This window comes from Trachymyrmex cornetzi, unplaced genomic scaffold (genome assembly GCF_001594075.2).
Source record: "Trachymyrmex cornetzi isolate Tcor2-1 unplaced genomic scaffold, Tcor1.1 scaffold16, whole genome shotgun sequence".
NCBI classification, from domain to species: domain Eukaryota; kingdom Metazoa; phylum Arthropoda; class Insecta; order Hymenoptera; family Formicidae; genus Trachymyrmex; species Trachymyrmex cornetzi.
Genome location: NW_017296201.1, coordinates 2007254 through 2028595, shown reverse-complemented (window position 1 = coordinate 2028595; position 21342 = coordinate 2007254). Strand labels below are relative to the sequence as shown.

Sequence of the window (21342 nt, the reverse complement as noted above, 5' to 3'; positions counted from 1 at the left end):
ATGTATTAGCTGTTAAATTTAATTCCTGCCGTTTTTTATCTCCAAAATTGATTTGTTTCGAAGGGAAGATGAATGAATACCTTAATCAAAGTAATTTCCTCCAGTTTCTACTTTATTACTAATTAATAATACTTTGATTAAGGTATTTCCCTTCGAAATAAATCAATTTTGGAGACGAAAAATGGCAGGAATTAAGTTTAACACCTAATATTTTGTTCGTTTTCACGCTTAAAGCGATGTCGATTTCTCACTGGATATTGTATTTTCGCCTTTTGATTGTTTATTAAAAATTCCCTAGAAAATTATCCAATAGCCAATCAAAATCTTCATCATGTGACAAAAACAATATTAGCCTAGTGCCTTTAATACGAAAACGCAGCTGTAAAGTGCAAATGAAAAAAAAAAAGAATTTAATGAAGTATATACAGTTGGTACAAATTTTAAATTTTCTTTGCAAGCGTGTTTCTTTAGGCGTGCCACTATAAGAATGCCTTCGCGTGCCATTAGTGACGCGTGTCACGGATTGGCCACTCCTTTAAAGTGAAGAACAACCTTGTATGAAATGACACTGTCCGAAATCGACTGATGCGCGTGTCTTTTTCGTGTGTCACGCATCATGTTGAATCGACAAAGGTAGACGGGCGCGTGCGAACCGGGAAGAACGTGCAGAAGTAGGCAAACAGAAATAGATCGTGGCACTTTGAACACGACGTCGACGTCGACGGCGGTGGCGGCGGGAACGTACTCTCACGGTCATTTGTATCGTCCTCGACCTGTTGCTGTTACAGTCGGACAAGAGTGTTGATTTTCCTTTTTCCCCGCTGCACACGCCGCGGCGGACCGCCTTCGCCGCGTTTCGTTTTCCCGCCATTATTACGAGCGGGGTGGTAAAAGGAAGGCGAAGAAAACGTTGGCGCGGTGGCTCGCGTCCGGATGTAATAAATATTTTACACTCCCGCAGCATTCCTCGAGCGCTTGTTTTCTCGCGGTGCTTTGTATCCTCGCACGGTATCTTCGCCGTGAAGTAAAATAGGATCACGCCGTCATACGTCTCGCTTAGCACATCGCCGTAAAACTAGTGACGACTAATCCGAAGACGAAAAGGACCGGTGAGGTTCGCCCGTTAAGATAATTCACGTAAATCTCGCGGTAATACTGCCACATTTTATCTTTATTTATTAATCTAAGCCTTGGATTCTTATTTAAAGATTAGGAATGGATGAAGAGTGACACACTGAAAAATGTACTAAATTTTAATAAACTATTTGTTTAAATAGTGCCAATTAAATATTTACTAAATTCAAAGATACACTGAAAAAATTCCTGAATTTAAGTAATATTTTCTTGAATAGTTTAGTATAAATATTTATTTGCAGTAAGGAAATGTTACTTGGCACTATTCAAGAAAATACCACGATTTAGGAATTTTTTTTTCAATATACTTATATTTATTTGATACAAAAATTATTAATTTGATTTAACTATCGTTTCTTTTTATTGAATCAATATTTCTTTATTGTAAGTAAATATAGTTAGAAAAAAAATATAGTCAGATACAGATCTGAAAATAAATTTTGTTGGATATCAAAATAATTATGTTTTTAGAACGCTCAAGCTATAAGCTGCTAGAATGTCAAAACTTTTGGCAGCATTGCTCATCATGCTTGAATTTCTTACATGATTATTTATATTGGTCGAAAATTTTCAGGTCTATACATGTCTACCTAAATTTTTAGATATTTTAGCAAAATCATTCTTCCAGTGTGGCAAGTGAGAAAGTAAAATTGTACGAGGAAATGTTAAAAAACGTTAACAATTGCGACATACTTTTTTGTAGTCTATTTGTCATTCACTGTAATTAGATTTATTTTTGTCTTAAACTTGCAAAACATTTCTTGGCAAATACATATAATAATAAATAAGAAATAAAATAACGATATTGTTTTACGATTTACAAATAAAAAGAAATCTTTATATAACTCTACGTGATTCTCCAAATTATCTTATTTTCTCTACTTCCTAAGATATTAACATACTTTATAACGACTTTATAACGATTATCACTTAATCACGAGAACTTAGTTAAATTATAACTTTAAGTCATGCATTATGCATATCCCTTCGATAGGAAGCTGAGAAGTAATTTCTTATTCCTCCAATAATTCTCCTTTATTTACATACTTGTACTTGATAATGCAAGAAAGAGGTACGCGTACAGCCGCGGTTAAGTTGTCCTTCGATGATGAAATCATTGTTTCTTATATGGAAAAGCAATTTAGTAAAACGACTAATCGCATTGCCGATCTACGAAACTACTGCAAACTACGGTTTGCCGCAGTACATATTTCCCGTGTGGATTAATCTCCGGTGTTTGAACCTCTCTCCGTCTTTCCAAGATCGCGCAACGGTCTGCCGCAATCTTGCCACTATGATTATGGTAGCAAGTAGCCACTATGGCACCGACACGAGTGTCGACTCGACGCTCCAAGTAACGGGATCTGTAGTGATCAAGTGGGTCAGGCGACGCGGTATCGTCGCTTTGTCTCATCGACCGTGTACTTCAAGGTCCGGTTTTACCTTCCAATCATTAGATTCGAGACGACACCGTGATCTCTAAGCGTGAAACGTGTATACATGAGTTAACTAGGAATTCACTTTATTAGCAAGCAACGATTCTTCTTGTACGCCGACAGAAACGATAATGAGGAGATTTTACGGTGGATAGCATGAATGTTCTGAATGTTAAGAAAACGTTGAATCAGTGAACGATGTCGCGGCTAATAAAATAAGTAGTAATGCCGGCGATATTACTTGCATAAATAAGTTGATCGCAGTGAAAGTTAATATCGGACAGATTATTAAATGTCGATGTCTTTTCATATAATGTAAACTGTATCGAAGTTTCTACGGAGAATATTGGAATTTATACTCCGACATATCAAGAACTAATGAAACTGCAATGGAGAAATTAACGCGTTGTGTCATTATATACTGTTAAATATCGAAGAGATTGGTAACCTAATACCTTAAATTAAATACATAGAAATTTCTCTTATTTAATTAAATAATATTTTATTATTTTTAACTTCCATGTATGTCGAAATGTAAATCAATCCATTTCTGTGGTTAGTTTCAAACATATCGTCTACATTAATATGCATTTAGTAAATAATAAACTAAATTTCAATCAAATTTAATACATTTTCTTCAGTTTAAAATCGTTTAACTTCATTGTTTTAGTCAAATTGATGATATATTGGGAAGTAGCGATTTATAAATGATTGAAAATGACTTAAATTGGGTATAATTTGACGTTATAAATTCAACAGCGATATCATCGATTTGATACAAAGATGTCGATTGTGGATCGACAAATGAATAAAAATTAAAGCCGCTTGGAACTGTCACAAGAAAATATTCGCGTTTCTCTCATCCGAGTGCGGAGCTTGTTGAGCAAGAGTTGTGTTTGCGTCTAATGACACTTCTTGCTGTTACACCGTTAACTTCAAAGTGCAAAAATGTCGCGACCGGCGCGTTTTCAAGTTAAAATCATCCTTTACATTTTATGAACGGTCGTAAAAGGGTCGTTGGGAGCATTGGCTGACAGACGACCGGAAGAAGATAACGTGTGTCGCGTCATAGTCGCCGATCGATGAAGCTCAGTTTGGCACAAGCTTTAATGAAAAGAGTAGGATTAAACATCGGTTGCTCGACAGCAGTTCAAGCGGAAGCAATAATAGTTCAACACAAGAAACGGAATAAATGGTGCGTTTCGCCCGGCTAATTCTACAGGAGAAGGCAATTACTCCTATTTTAGCGAGGGCACGAAGATGTTTTTCCCACGCGAGAATTAACCGTCCAAGTGGAAATGTAAACATAGTATTGCGATGAATGCATAGTATCGATCATCCGTTAGCGATCCAGTTACATTAACGTTTTCCAATGTTCGTAGGAAAAGAAAACTATACACCGACGAACGTGAAATCTATGAGATCCGACCTAACGAATTGGACTGTTCTTTTTCTTCGTCTTTCGATGCCGTGAAGAGAATTTCTTATCGATCTTCAATTTCCCGGTCTCTCTCCACGGTCATCGTGATCAATTTGATGATGGCAGGTGCAAATACATCTTCCTGTCACCTACTTTTACGTCTATAGAATTGTGTCGCTATTTCCTTGTTTATAAACGCTCTTACGACGTTCGGTCGTAAGAAAGGAATAAAGGCTCGAATGCGCAAGATATCGAAAATGTCGCATAGAAATGTACAGTCGTATATCGTGTAAGAAGCGATAGAAAGTTCCATCTATATAGAGTTATCCCAGATTCTTGAGCAAATTGATAGAAAGAAAAGAGCTGCAGCACCTTGCTTTAACCGGCAACACCTTGCTGCCGACACACATTACGCAAGAACCGAATCGCGACGCGAGTACCGCGACTAGGGTAACGGTATTTTACGAAGCAAAATCGTTCTGCAACGCGCGCACAAATCCTACTGCTTTTAACGGTTCACATGCCGAGGTTCAGTCCCTGGCTTCGTGGCAAAAAGATTCCGTCGCGTGACCACCTATTCATCAATGACATACCTTTCTTTCACGTTGCCAGTATCCGTCTAAGGATATCGTAAAAACCGTAGAAGTGGGACGCGATAAACACCACGTTGTTTTGTTGTTGTCTTTTATTGTGGATACGATGGCACAATATTTGCTGGAGCTATCGGCAAAACATTTATTTCTACGTCGTAAAGAATCGCTCGGCTAGCTAGAAAGATCGTGACGTATTCCAAGTATTTTATCATAAATACAAAATTGATGGCATCCGAATCGGACGGTAGCCATTATCTTTGTTAACTAAACGCCTTTGAAATATAATTTGATAGAGCTGATTGTCGGACTGTTTGATTACTGCTTTATTGAGAGGCAGTGATGTAGGCTACCGAATTGGTCACGATCGACTCATTATCGTCCGAAAATAGCCGCCATTACTTTCGTTCTCGGATAAGCGCAATTGAGAAAGAACATATGTTACTCGAAATGTCAAGTTGATTTATATGATGAATTTATGATTGTGCAGAAAAAGAATAACAAAAAAATGGAATAAAATTCGCGAGGTTTTTTTCATTGAAGTATTTTAGCGATCAATAGAAAAAAAAAGGTTTTATATAGAGCTACAATTATATTGTGAAGGCTATTTAAATTATTTAAATGGTGAAAAGTTGTAAAACCCAGAAAAGAGATCACCTTCTTGTTAAGCATCCAAATAAGGAGTATTAGGAAATATTATGAATTGTGAAGACGCCATAAATATAAATTATTTTTGTAATAAACCAAAACATATATTGTTAGATATCAAAGGAGTAATAATGACCTCTGATTCCTTGATTTAAATAACATTTTGTTATTTTCAACCTTCATTTATATCAAAAAGTAAGTCAATTCATTTCTGTGGTTAGTTTCAAAGTAAACATCACCCATATTAACGTGTATACTTAGTAAATAATACTTAAACTATAAATTTGAGTCAAATTTAATACATTTTCTTGAGTTAAATCAACCCCATTGTTTTAGTGAAATTACCGATTGGATAGAAACAGTGGCGACCTATAAGTATGATTAAAAATAACTTAAATTGAGTATAATTTGACATAATAAATTCAACAGTGTAAAGAAAGACGAAAATGATAGGCTTAGAATCACATAATAGCACATAATTCAATCCATATTTAATCCCTGCATTTAGCCTTTACCTAAATATTGGACAATTGAGTTGAATGGCAATATCACGGGTGTTCTAACGGGTGCCGGGTGCGGAAAGCCAGCGTGGAGTTTCGGCAGCTGCGTTCGCGTTCGACGATAGCGGGGATTCAATGATCGAAAGTGCCGGGACTCGGTAACGGTACTCGGTCGAGAGAGGAATGCTCCCTGCATCGACGCGCGCGTGGAGCTGGATAAACGAGCGGAGCGTGCTGTGACCGAGCGGGCCTCCGGCCTTTCCGAAATGTATTCGTCGGCTCCCCGATCTCTTTTTCTCTTTCTCTCGGCGGCCTTTCGCGTATACGGTCCCCTCAGCGGCGATCGATACCACGGCCACGAGAACGCAACAGTACCTTTGGCGCTGTTCCAGAGTTGCGGGAAACTGTAACGCGATGTCGTTTCTCAGTATCGAGAAATCGAGTGGCTTGGCGACCAAGTTTGGCGAGGGTTCCTTTTCCCGATAATTACAGATCTGAATTCTAAGTTATGTCAAGTACAAAAATTACGGAACTTTCGGGAGAAGGAGAAAAGGACTTAACGTCCAACTCGAACGTGATCAACATTTTGACGTTTGACATCTTTGTTCTTCGGGATTCGTTAAAGGTAGGGTTGCCATTCGTCCAGCTCTTTTCCTCGGATATCATCCTCTTTTTTTTTAGGGCAATCGGGAACGTCCGGAGGGATTTTTCAAAGACCTCCGAGATAATTATGAGCGTCCGGAATTTCAGGGAATCTTCTAAATATTCTGCTTTGACTCTTCCCGCGCTATTCTGTGTTAGTTTTGATTTATAACAAGTGTAATAATCCTTAAGCTGCAAGAAATGATCAATCATAGTTGAATGTGAGGAGAATAATCTGAAGAATAATCATCTATGATTGATTAATTTCTTATATTAAATTAATATCGCTAATAAACAATTAGATGGAAACAACAATTATTATTATAGATTATTATTATTATTATTATTCATTGATCGTTTTAACCAATTTTACTAACCTACACGCATTTTTATATGCATCCAAGGTTTTTAGCCTGTAAATTCTAGAACTGAGAAAATTGTCTGGTTAGATTACTCGTAATTCTGGTTGAAACGGACGAATTAGAATTTTTGGTTAAATCTACTAAATTCCAGTTGATTGTTGATATTACCAGAATTTTGATTGGTACGATCAGAATTTTATGGTTCGTCCATTTTCTGTCACACACCTTTCCCAGTATATAGTTTCGAAAATTTTGATAGCAACTCCAGCTAAAGGAGACGATAGTTGTATGGCCGTGAATCGATCCTGATTCGCGCGACGCTCGTGAATTATTCTTAGAGGCTGCAATTTATATAGAGCTTTCAACTTCGCCGCGAATTAACGATTCGCCTTTTACCGCCGCCAGCGCGCCGTTTGTCCGGTTTAATCGAAGTTCGCAAATTACCTCACCAACCACGATGAACATTTTAATACCGAACTTCGTCTGTCTTCGCGAGAAATTCGAAGAATGCCCCACATTAACGAGACCTCACATGCCAGGAGTTCTGGAATGGCCTGAATGAAAAGACCGGGAAACCCGGAAAACGCGCGTTTTTTTCTTTAATGACGCTTTTTTTTCCCCACAACGGTTTTAGATTTGCGCTCCGAGTTTAGTCTCTCGCGGTAACTTTGGTAGCTCGCGTAATAATGCTCTACCGATCTGACTAATGAGGCCGATCGATGGAAACCGTGCATCATCAACTTCAAATAAATTAAACGTATCGAATTAAATGTATTAAATTACTTGTAAGGATATCATGATTGCAACTATTAGTGCAATTCCAATTCAATTATCTTGTTCTAAATATACCTGTACACTATTGGTTCGCAAGTTTCTCGTCGTCGAGAGCGATATAACGCGTAATAACTATTAATTCTCCGGCGTCAGTACGTTACTCTCAATACAACATTCTCGTCAGTGAAGGGAATGCGACATACATAATGCATATGGCATAGATACCGTAAGTAAATTTTGATCTGTCGATTGCCGTTAACGCTATCAAACGAGTTGGAAAAATCGGCCAAGTTTTTATACGATTGTTCCATTGGATTATCAGGAAAATGGATTAAGATAGAATTATCACGATTTGTGGATTTTATATACGTACTGTATTTGCCAGACCAACAGCTGCCGCAAATCAATCCAACTTTCCCGCCCATCTTCCTCGCGATAACGAGATGCGCAGCTATCAAGAGGTCCTTGCTCCCTGCCGTGAATCTTAATAGCAGCGTGATCGACGTTTTGTCACGCCACGTGCCTGTCATGGGCACAGTCGCGTCGCCAACGAGTCTTGTCCGCCACGTGTTCACTATGTCGTATCCCGTAATATCGAAGGCAAACGAGACAGTCACGATTGACCCAGTCGGTCTAATTGCTACTCAACAATTTGTTTTTTTTTTCGTCACGATTGTTTAACTGATTTCCAGGGCCTCTCGGAGAAGCTGATCTACGTGGAAATTATTCCCCGGTCTTGAAAAATTTTAATACATTTTGCGTGTTTACAAAAAAAATAAACTACATAAAATCTTCTCAAATAATTTCCGATTGATTGACAGATAAATTGCAGCTATTTTTTATAAAAACTCCAGAGATTAAAATTATTTTCTCTGTATGTGATATTAATATTTTATGTTTAAAACTGTTCTAGAGATATTTTTGAAAATATAATTTTATTTACGAAAATATAACACCTAAATAATATAAACTTAAATAATTATGTTAGATATCGGAAACAAAACGAAAGAAATTTGAAAATATCATTTTCTCAGAAATAAGCTGCAGATAATTCAATTAATTGAAAAATTATTTGATAAAAATCGTAGGGCATCAATTATTTCAATAGCCGATTGAATAAGATCGACTAGGTTTATACAATCATTCCGTCAGCACGGACGATGCAGTTTCTGTATCGATCAATACGAGCTGTCATGAGTTTATCGGTTTATTCGTTTATCGAATTAACAACGGATACGATTTCAGCAGAAATAGAAGCACATCGGTCTGCAGCTCGGATATTTTGGTTGAAATTTCTATATTTGCAATTTTGTTTATAAGCTGTAAAATTTCAAAGTCCATACCGATCTGTTCCGTACAATATTATTTCGAAGTTGTGACAAAAACATTTACACAGCGACGTGTTGCTTTTTTAAAAATTTACATTTTTTTAAATATAAAATCCCGATGGAAGTATATTTATGATTACAATATACGGTAAATATATCTATAATAAATTCGCATAACAAAAAAAAAATAATAAAATCCAATTTCCAATGATTTAGCGTTAAAACTAATTAAAGGGTGTATTTTTAAATTTTATCGGTGTTTGCTTCAATTTTGAGACTACATTACCGCGAGATTCTTCGATTCCGAGAAACGTCATCGTACGTGAAAATTTTATTCTCACAGCTCTAGTTTCAGGTTTCAGCAATTTAATACCGACGATACACATTATATCTACGCCCGCGGCGCCACTATATATTTTAAGACACAGCGAAAACCTCTTCGCGTCTAAGAAATTACGCGATGCCCACGATTCTTATTCTTCCTCCGAGACGCGTAAAAATCATCCGGGCGCTTCTTACATCACGTAGCTCGCGCTCGCCGTCATACTTAACGAGCATCGCGCATCTTCCTCGAAATGTCACGACCTCGAGTAAACTTTCAAGACGATCTTTATATTCGCGTGTAGCGCGTACACCACAAACTCGCGTATCACACGTCGAACGTATATCGGTTCGATTTATCCGTGAAATTTCGCGAGCCCGAATTTCTGTCGGGTCGATCGCGATTCAGACGCGACGTCCGTTACACGATTTGAATTTCGCCTGGTGTCAGGTGCACGTGTGTGTGTGTTTTACTTGCATCTGCCTGCCCTTCGCGAAAATTCCGAAAATTGATCGTGCAAATAGCGAAAGAGAAAGAATCGCTGCAAAATCTACAAACGATCTGCACAGCGATCTCGATTAAACTGATCACACAGTCATGCAAACGTGTACCGCACTTTATCGCGAAATGCAACGTCTCTTTCTCTCGACGATGATCCACGTGAGTACGATCACAATCCACTCGCCGATCGATGCGGACTGGCACGCGTCCACGCAGCACGCGAGAGTCGCGTGGAACCGCGCGGAGCGCCACCGACTGACTGACTGACTCGAGGCTACTATCATCCAACCAGGCAGTCGGTTGTCTGTCCGACCCCGTCTGATCTGAAGGATCTCGCAGCCGGGAACTGTTGCTCCTATGACGCGAACGTGCGTGGGGATGCTTTCCGATGCGGAAATACGCATGTAGTGCTTGTTACTACTGGTACCGATACTCTCTTGCTGCTTTTAACTGATTCTACATAGTGTGTTACATAGAGCTTCCATTTGGTGACACAAGTCGACATAAATGTCGTTCTGTCTTTGTTACTCGTTGAATGCCGTACTGAAAAAATGATGTTGTATCAAGCATTACTTTAATTGAAAATAATTGTGTTTATTTAATAATACTAATTAATGAAACAATTACGTCACGCTCCTGTTTCAAATGTTTATAAAATTTTATGTTTCATTAATATTGTTATTGAATTAATAAAATTATTTTCAATAAAAATAATGATGTTGATATAACGTCGTGTTTTAGATGCATTAGAAAAGTAGAATAATATTTATGTCAACTTTACTATTAATGCCCAATTTTTCATTTGCTGGTTAACTTGTGGTTTAGACTCAACCTCATTTGATGATAATATAAAAATTGTGTTTTTTTTTCTAGTTATGACTAATCACTAAACTGATGATTTTGTAGTGGTGAAGCCACTTTAAAAGTACTTACTACAAAACTGTCAGTTCAATTATTAATCATGTCTAGAAAATATGATTTGCATTATCATCAGGTTAAGTCTAACCACAAGTTAATCAGAAAATGAAAAACTAGGCTGACATGGAAAGCACTTATAGTTTAAATTATCTACTCTTACTTCTGAGAAAAAGAGAATAGAACAGTTGGCTGACGATAATTATAGTTTTTCTGTTGTGTAATCGATATCTTCACTCTGTTGATGTTTTGTCTTTTATATTAGTTAAATATTGATAGCTGAAAATCGATTAATTAAAAAAGTGTCGAAATATACAGAAGCATTAAATCAGTAATAATGTTTAGAAATAATAACTTCGGAATGGTCCTTCTTATACTTTTACGATATACTATAATTATTGTATATCAATTTTCATTAATTCAGTGCTTTAAAAACTTTCTCTCTGTAGTTACTAGAAACGAATACTGTAATATAATACTGTTTTCAAGGAAATTCTGGAGAAATATTGATACCGAAGCTATTGACTGCCTGGTTGATATCTTAATGAAGTTATGTATTCATAGTTTCCCTTCGTTAGCGAAATCTCGCTATTTTGATTTCGAACTTCGTCAGCTCGCTGCCGGAATTAAACGTTCCCGATAACAGTCTGGATTATCGTGACGTTATTTCGCGTCTCATAGTGTACTTGGCACGTTGAAGCTGTATAAAAATAAAATGCTTTAAGCACTGTGTGGCATTCTGTTGGAATCCGATACAGCGCTACTTCATTTCGCGAGGCTGGGTGTGCGATTACTTAATCGAGATCGTTATCCTTCCTTTCACGCTTGATGATCTTTCTATCGTGCTGTCGAATACGAAATTATCATTAGCGTCCTTCTCTCGTACTATTCATTAACATACTTCATCTTTAGCCTCTTCAATTTATATTCGAATCATGTAAATATTATCTAATATTTTTTAATATTTATTTCAAATTAGATAAGCACAATAATTAGTACGATTCTCATTAACAATCTGGAAAATTACAGAAAATTATTTTTGTTTAAATTAAAATGGAATTTTTCTTCTCGAAAATTCGATGATTATATTTTTACATGTAACAAGTGTTACTGACAAGCTATGAAGCCGAAAGAATTAGCAGTTTTGTAGATCAATTGCCGTTTCGAGAAATAACGTTCATTTTTCGTAGGTCAGAATGTGATAAATGAGTCTTCGTGCTTGAACATGTTGTGGCTTTCGCGGACGATGAAAGTTTGATTTTTCGCCGAGGTCAGTGGCAGCCAGTCGATGAGTAGAACCGCATTACTGAAGTGCCAATCACAGGCATATCGCGGTGAAGCTTCGGCACTCAAATTGTAAAAATATTCCACTAGTTTTAACCTGTGTCATGTTATCAATTCCAACATAAAAAATGGAGATGATATATATCACAATTAAATGCTATTCAATTACTGATTTAGTGCTTTGATTTTAGTGCTTGTTTAGTGAAAATTCACGACTGAAACTGGTTACGTTTCACATCAAATCGGGGCTCTCACTCGTATATACGTAGTACAAAATGAAAAATTAAATAGAACCGAAAGATTTTTAAAGGCTATAAGAATAAAATGTCATGAAAATAAAAAAAGAGTCTAGTTTTAAAATATTTCGGGAATTCTATTGTTTCCAGGATATAGAAAATCAATTTTGGTCACTAAAAATGCATTTAACTTACTCTGCAAATGAAGATTGACAGAACAAAATATTTTATAAAAAATCAATATAGAAAATTGATTTTTTACTCTAAATATTGAACGGTATTTTAAAAATATATGACATCAAATTTTATGTTTGTTCTTTGTTGTCAAAAATGCAAAATTTCCTAATTACTGTGTTAAAATTAACGGGAACTAATTTCCATACGAGAATAAAATTGAGATAGAGAAACATGTTATTCCGTGTTTTCAATATCACAAAGGCGACTAACGCGTACATATTTTATGGCATACAAACAAAAAGTGAAATTGGCGTCACTTCAGAACATAAAAATTATTTTCTGTAAAGTATATTTTGTATCTGTTATAAAAATATTTAAAAAAAATGAATATTTCTTTTACCGAGATTATGCCAATTGATTTCAATCTTCGATGGAATATATACCAGCATGTGTTTAAATCAAATATTGAAATGCTGTGGCTGGCATCAGGAAATTTCAAACGATCTAAGGTTAAAAATACACGTTGCAATATCCGACTAGATGGAGTTTCTCCCTCAGATTTTTCGTTCGGTTCAACGAACATCAAATGTACATGTAGCAATCCATAGGGTTGCTCCGATACAGACCCGATATTATCCCTTTCTCGTCAGGAACCAATTCTTTCGTCGGAGACTTTGAAAACTCTTGTCTGGGTTCTTATTAATTCCACGAAATCTGGAACACCCAACGTGAGTCCGGCGAGACATTAATTATGGAGTATCGCAGCGTTCGAGTCCCACAAAGGGAAAACGTATCAGGAAGGAAAGACCGAAACATTTCTCACGCGACGCCAAGGTATAATCGATCGATACAGTAGAGGGATCGAGATGGAGAGAAACTCGGTTCTACAGGCACGCGTTCTTTCTCGTCGATATTTAACGATCCCGCGAGGAATCGAAGGTATGAGCAGTCGGGCCGTAGATATCACTCGCAGTTCCATAGAATCCATCCACTTCAAGTACACCGCGTCGTACGCGCGTGTTATTGACCCCGAGACAAAGTGCGACGAAGTCACGGACGGTGTCGACGATATACTTATAGTACGCGGATGCGCACTTACGATATTGCGTTCAACGTGTTATACGACATTTGCGACAATGCAACAACAGACTTTCTATCCATCGATAGACCTTACAAAGTCGTTCACATGCCAACGGAGTTTCCGAGTTGCAGCTATAGCTATTAAAGCGCGTGATGCGCAAATAGCATGACTGCTTGAAAACGTAAGGACGATCTCTCGAGAGTGCACCTGACTGTCATTCAAACGGCCCTAATGTCTATAAGGATAACGACGCCTCTCTCTGAGGAAGAATTAATTGACAGCAACGCTCCAAAGAAAATTAATTAGGGCGACTAATTGTCTTCGATTAATTGTCAGATATGTTGGGAGAACGCGAACATTTTAATCGAGGATAATAAAATCGCGACCTCTTTACGCTCGAATTTTTACACTGGAAATAACGGGGCAATAAATTATAATGTAATTACATAAATTTTGCATACTATGTGGTTTCTTTCTTTCATGGTAGACTATATAATTAGAAAAAAATCGCATACGCGATTATAAAACGTTTATCATAATTAACAACTGTTCTATACATAATGTTATTACACATTTTATTCGCTGAATAATATTGCACATTTAGAAATCAAATTGCTCATCGAGGAACACTTTTAGTCGTGATGAAGGAATATCTATTCCAGAGAAAGAGAGAGAGGGGGGGGGGACGGCTGAATCTTATCTGTGATACTAATGCTACCCATTTGTCAGAGCTGTCTTAACTATCATCAATTTGGTCCTTCCTCAATAATATATCCGGTCATTAGAAACGAATTTGAGTTTTCAGGACGTGCTGAAAATGTGATAACTTACCTGGGAGATATTCTACTCGATTCGTTTCTTGTTTCGTTTATTTTCAATTACCCTTTTGTACAATTTATGTATAACGAGCTATATACATACTTAATTTAAAGTAATTCGATCGAATCTCTTAGTTAATTGAATAAACTTCCGAGATAATTAATAATCTTGCTGACGGTATACATTGTATTCCCTAAAGCTAGTTCCATTAATCTTTGACTTGATCGAGAGAGACATTTTCGAGAGAGCTACTTCGAATTCTGCTTCACGACGATGAAACATCGCAACGATACATTTTGGCAAATTGCCTAGGCGGGTGAATTAAATGGAATCGCTGTAACTGTATACCGATAGTTCTGTCGATATCACCGTAAAAACATAGCTCACGGAACAATTCGCAATTCAACGTCGATTTCAACGTGGATTATAAAAAAAATTGTCACGCGTCAGAACGAGAGATCCTGCATAAATAGCGTAAATTTTATTTAAATTATTTCAATTTGAAATAATCGGAGAATTAAAAAGTTCATCCTTGGCAAAAAAACATTATTCTTATCGTATCGATAATGTCATTATTTACTTATAATTTGAGTCAATTAACTGGCACAACTTAAATTAAACTTTAAATGAACAAAAGAGAAAATTAAATAGAGAACATAATCGTCTTGGATTACACTAATTTTTCGGCGGTAATATAATAAATCTTAAGTGATACATATATTTTTAGAGTATTATCACATGCATTCGTGCACACACATACACATACACGCGCGATCGCAGCTTTATTGTAACTTTCTAAATACAACTTCAATGCTATTTGTTTATTTTGTTGCTATTGCCATATAAATTAATTGTTTATTATTTCTCGCAAAAATCTGATTTTACGTGCAATCAGTGTGATGAGTAATCTCACGGTAAATAATTAAAATGAATCAAGCCGCGTTTTTAATCATCTCGTAAACGCACTCACACAGTCGCGCACCAGGCCGTGTTCCAAGTCGCATCGATCGTATAACTTCATCCGCGTCGCTCAAAGTTACGTTCTGGATGCATTATTCAAACTGATCCTAGAATTCAACAAACTCGTCCGGTAAAAAAAAGGAGAGAATCGTGATGAATAAATGTGAACTGGATCACGGCCTGGTCCATAATTAACAAGGACAAAGAAGTAGCTGCATCGTTGTGCGAGCCACCGCAAGCGCAGGTACATTTGGTAGCGAAAACGTCGAGTTTAATCCTAAAGAGCGAGCTTGAACTGATGCTTACTAGTAGTTAGCTAAAATCATAAATATTTTTACTGATTATAGTTTCATATTTTTAAAAACATAATGGATAAAAAAGTTTCGAGTGTAGGTATATTTTACTGCTCGAGCAGTAAAGATAAATCTATTTTTGAATAGTATAAAATGTCCCAAAACTATCGAGCGTCTTTTCAGCCACTAATAATAGATGGCAAAGTAAAAGAAGACACTCGACTGCTTCGATATAACGTAAATGATTTATCGAAATATTCGATTATGAAAATTAAGGTTTCGAGATAAATGATGAATTTTTTCAAATTTTTATTAAACTTGTCGCAAAGTTTATGGCACAGAATATTTGTGGAAGCATCTCTTACATTAACAGCTGCTACTATTTAGGATTAAACACCTATCGCACACTAGATCCGTAGTCACGTGAGACGAGTCGGTCGTGTGGCGGCAGTCTGGCGATTTGGAACACGGCCCCGCATAGTCACTGCCTGTACACCCCAGCGTTGTTGAGGAGCCACTCACCTGCAGCCCGTTTACACGGCTCCTGCCTTGGTTCCTGCCTCTTGATCGGCATCTTCATCGGCAAGGCGTCGCGTACATCCGCGATATCGACTGGTTTTACGATAACGTCTACTTGCTCGTTGTCGATCGCCGTATCCATCGTCATTATTGTCGTCGTCGGCGTCGCTGTCATTGTCATTATCGCCGTCGTCATTGCGTTCGTTGTCGTCATCGTCGTGGTCGCCGCCGTGACGACGGCGAGCTGTAAATCGTGAGCATCTCCAGGTTGTTCCACGACCGGCAACCCTCGCCCCGAGTCCGCCATCGAGGTGCGCTGCTGTTCCTGGAGTAAGCAGGCGCTCGACAACAAATCCCATTGGCGGAGCTTCTCTCGGTCGAGCTCGAACGACGTCGCGGACATACGGGCGTCCGGGATCGAGCGAGCCGGGGGAAGGTTGCCGTCCTCTAAAAAATGATTCCTATCCGAAACGGTAGGCTTGTGGTATGTATTGCTTTGTGGATCCCACACGTAACCGCCGGTGCCGATCATTTCCATCGACAAGGTTTCGTAAGTGACGTCGTCATCGTCCTCGATCGACTGTTCTCGCGTATGATGATCCTTGTTTGTTCTGCGCTTGACTCGCGGTCGCTCACCGCACGAAGATTCCTCCCCGCAATTGTCCCTGCGTAAAACAACACTGTCGTTCACGTAGGTTGCTCCTCGAGTGATTTTGCCACGTGACTTCGCATCAACGGATCTTCCAGGTCTCGGCGGACTGTCTAGATTATCCAATGATCTGGCGTTTCGCAGGCTCACCCTTCTCAGGCTCTCGCACCAAAGGCTATCCTGCTCCCAGGGATCCTCAGAATTGAAACTGCTATCAGTCATGGCGTTATGATTGTCAGACGATGGCAAATTTTGCGACGTTGCCTCGACTTGACTGGTCGGAGCCATTGAAGTAACCGCTATCGCCGTCGTTGTCGCTGCCGCCGCTCGGTTAGCTCGGTTTCGCTGCTCCACTAAATTTTGCAGGCCGACGTCGTCGAGTAATCCCTCCAGAGATCTTGACCGACGATGAGACGCCTGTGTGACGTGCGTCGGTTCCGTGTTATCGACGTTCCCTGGATTAACGGACTTATCTCTAAGACCGTGGGGATATAAGTTTCTAGTCTCGGGCAGAGATACATCTGGCAGTGGATCAGTGGACTTTACTCGGCGTAGCGTGTCAGCTTCGTAGAAATTTCTCTTATCTACGAGAGCGGCCTTATTGTCGCCCAGCAGTTGACAGGTCGTCCGCCTCAATTCCGCAGCGATACGTCTAGCCTCGTCTATATCGTCTACTTGAATCTGTCGCGGCATTTGCCGCGCGATCGGATTCACTATACGACCGATATCATTCCGCTTGTTCAAGCCGATCGCCGCGTCATCTCTCTGATTGTTTAGTTGAGGCAATCGCGAGGTATGGCCGATCATCGGTTTGGTCAGCTCCATGTCCACGCTGTTGACACTTGCCTGCAGATCAGAATAGTAATAGGGTGCTCCCGATTGATCGCTTTGGATACGCTGCTCGCCGGCGTTTGGTAAATATGATTGCTGCAGAACAGAGTTTATAGTTTGCATCGACATTGGACTGGGATAATGACTCGAATCCTGGCTGGAAGTCGATCGATGGTTCGGTAGCACATGTCGCACACATGTGTCGTGACTGGCGGACCTTGAGTGATTCGGGAACCTTTGTGATTCGGAATACGCGTTCACGTTCTGTAGCATACTCGTCAGCGTGCTGCCGTGATTCACCGAGGACATGGACACGCTGATAGGGGAGTGCATCGAGGATTGCGCGCTCGCGGGTCTCTGGCAAGCCATGGATGTCGAGATGGACGCCGCGGCTGATGCATTCGAGTAACTGGAATCCCTGCTGTGAGAGATTGGCAGTGCGCTAATGCTCTGAGACGTGCTCTGCATCCTGTAATCGCGCGGTGGCTCGCTGTCGGATCGAACCGCCGGCGAACCGCGAAGCGGTGAGAAGCTCGCGACGTTCTCGTAATGTGCGTCACCGGTGAAGGACTGCGAGTGTTGGTGAGTTGGCGGTAAATCGGATACTCTCATGGATGGCAAGCTGCTTGCCGAGCCAGTCTTGTTTTTGCCGGAATAATCGAACGGCCGATCGAGATTACTGGACATTAATTTCATCTTCCGCGATAAATCCTGGCACGTGGTCTTCTGCAGTTTATCGACCACCAGCATATTCTCGTTGAATCCGTAGATGCTGTTGTAACTCGGATCTTTCGCGTAAAGATCCACGTTGAACGCATCTCTAGCTTGTAATTCCTCCAAGTATTGATCGAGGTCAATGCTCGCGCCGTCGAAGCGACTTCCCAACGATTCTAATTCGTCCAGACTATCTAGAACTTCGCAAACGTCATCGCTGACCGGTCTTCTCTTCAACTGCCTGTGTCTTGCTTCCTCTTCTGGATTTCGGAGCTCGATCGAATCACTTCCGGACGCGCTTTCTAACGATATCCTGCTATCTCTAAAAGTGGAGCTGATGGTCGCATCAGAGAACCTTGACGGTGGCCTGTGCGTCTCCATCTGTCCTACTGGTTTATTCCAAGATTTTGGAGAATCGCGGTTCAACGCGTTATCTTTCATCGTAGCCACCTGTGGCGAGACCTTCTTTATTTCTAACGATTCCTGCATATCCAATGATTCTAAATCATCTAACGGTGGTGGAGAGGTCGGTATTGGTGGCGGGGATACCAGCTCACTGTCCGACGAGTCGTGTAATTCTGCCATCATGTTGCGGCTAGCTCCCAGATAGTATGAAGCCGGTCGGAAGGTGTCTGACAAACTGAATCGCGGATGCCGTGGCGCGTCTATGGATTCTAGGTCCTTGGACGATTCGTCATCGGCGTCAGAACTGTCGGATTTGAGTGCCGTCAAGATGTCGGGCAGATCGCCTCTTGAATGCGGTGAATTCTCACTGGCATTACTCTTTTTCATCGGGGATGCTTTACTGCCGTCCTCGTCCTCCTTTTCGGACAATTGATTCACTTCCATATATACCGGCTCCATCTTGTTATCCCGCACGCAGACAAATTCGTAGTGAGACGACGGGTCCAGCGTGGAATAATCGCCTGAATCATGCTTTCTGCCATCCTCGTTCGGTGCCAAAAGAGAGCGAGTCATTCCATTCTGCGCCATCTCCACATACGAGCTTTCCTCATCGGCGAATAGACTCTCCATCATTTTAGGATGCGGTCTATCATCACTGTTAGGATCCAATATGGCCTTTCTAGGAGACATGGGAAGATAGTGATCTTCACTATTAATATCATCCTGCTTCGAAATGATATCGTTGTCAGTGGAGAATTGGTCGCTGTGCGTTAATAAAGATTCAGTCATACTCGTTCTTGTACAGCTAGAACTCGGAATAACATTTAAATCAGTTGATGGCACGCATTGTTCTGTCAGACTGTCTTTTGAACTGTTCATTTTATTTCGCTTCAAAGATTCATCGGAATTCTGCATCTGTACGGCATCTGTATACAGAGTGTCCAAAGTGAAATGTTGCGTAATATCTTCGTTCTTCTCAATAAATTTTTCTTTCTCATCGTCTCTATTTCGCCGATCCAAATTACTTCCAATATCGTATCGTAACGTTTCATTATCACCGTAATCTCCGCGATGCTTTGATTCTTGCCGCTTCTCGGATTTCGGCCGATTAGCCTGTTGCGATTTTCGTTCGAAGTCCGCTAAAAGATCTTTGACTGACTTGTTACTGTCAGTTGAAGCTTGCTTAGCGTGTCCTTCTTCTACGCTTTTATGCTTGGAAGCATTCTCCGAGGCATTTGTATCACCTAAAGCGAAACTGCGTATGACAGACGAGGTTTTGTTCGCGCAGTCAAGCTTTGAAACGTGAGCTTCAGTCGCCTGCAGTGGCGATACTTTCAACGGCTCCTGCATAGTCAATACTTCCTTGACCGGACTGGCACCATCCATATTCATCTCGAAAGACCTAATTCTACATTGGACCAGATTCATAGTCTCAAATTTCTCGCTCTCATCTTCCGTCTTCGATGGCACCGGCACTTTCTTAGGGTTAATATACTGATAAGAAAACTCTTTTATAACTTTGCTTTCGTCGATGCCAGGATCCCATTCATCATTATCGTCCTTGGAATCCCATTGTACGTTCTTTTGAACGTGCCAGGATTCGTTAGTTCGATAACCACACAAATTGTCGGATCTATTGCTTTCGATCATGCTTGTTTGTTGTCCGTCATATTTTTGCTGATCGAAACCGTAAGCGGTCGACGACTTCAAAATACCCAGCGGTTTCTTCGGAGTCTTGTGCCTCGCAGGGTCCTCAAAGGTGGTCTCGGGATCTGATCTTCTAGATAACGATTGTTTGTCTGCTGAGGACGATGCGTACGCATAATCGTTTCTCATCATCGGTGGAAAGCTGACTTCGTCGTAACCGGCGTCCGGTGGTATACCACCCAGAGAGGAGAGCGTGCTCCCCGGGTTCGCTTTACGACTGTTAAGGATTTGCGACTGCGGGGTCTGATTAACACTCGTGCGGCCGGTCCCGGGTATCGTGACGTCCTGGACGGCGGACGTCGCCGTCGCCGTCGCCGTCGATGACCGATCGTCGCCGGCGTGCCGGGGGCTCCTTCCTGCATGCGTGGGTCTGCGCGAGCGCTTCCTCCGGACATCTCCCAGCTCTGATTTGTTCGTTACAAAACACAAAGACACGAGTATGTCCGTTACTTACGAGTGTCGTGTATATGTGTGTATGAGAAAGAAAAACAGTCCCATTTATTCCCGTTTCTATACCCATTAGATAACTCTAAGCAAACTCGTCAAGCGCGACAACGACATCAATGATCATTGCACCGTGTAAGCAGCAAAGACGTTCATCTTTATTTTAATTATTGACGATTAAAGTTAAATTTATATATTTATATGTGACTATTTGAAAGGATTTTATACATCTTGAAAGTTTACGATCAGCTTGAGAGTGATAGAATTCAGAGAATACATATATTAAAAATAAGTTTCTTGTTGCGCGATTCGATCGTAATTAATTATAATTGATGCAATGATCCCGATAATCGACTGATTTTGCGGTTAATCGTATAGATAGCGGACACGCGAGCTGGAAGGTAGCAATCGTAATTGCGTAACTACGGCAAGTAGTGTTAGTGAAATTCTTTGGCATGCCATGCTGACCCATATTTTCTACGGTAATCTGATTACGATCGATGTTAAGTCGAGTAGGATATCGATATTCGGTCACTTAGACAGGTAAGTTTTAAGATTGTTAATCGTTCCCATTCACCAGCCAGCTTAGACCCAACAGCAGCAGATAGAAGGAGCCCCGTGGAGAAACGCTCGCAGATATCCAGATTTTTA

At 40.0% G+C, this 21342-nt stretch overlaps 1 protein-coding gene across 3 annotated transcripts in view; it reads right to left on the bottom strand.

Annotated features, from left to right (window-relative positions):
* The window catches only part of LOC108758801 (uncharacterized), a 107161-nt gene that overhangs the window by 29294 nt on the left and 56525 nt on the right, over positions 1 to 21342 (bottom strand). For all 3 annotated transcript variants that reach the window (XM_018503931.1, XM_018503932.1, XM_018503933.1), the window contains one exon: positions 15945 to 20651. In XM_018503931.1, the coding sequence (XP_018359433.1) occupies positions 15945 to 20651 (4707 nt within the window). The remainder of the gene's footprint in view (positions 1 to 15944; positions 20652 to 21342) is intronic.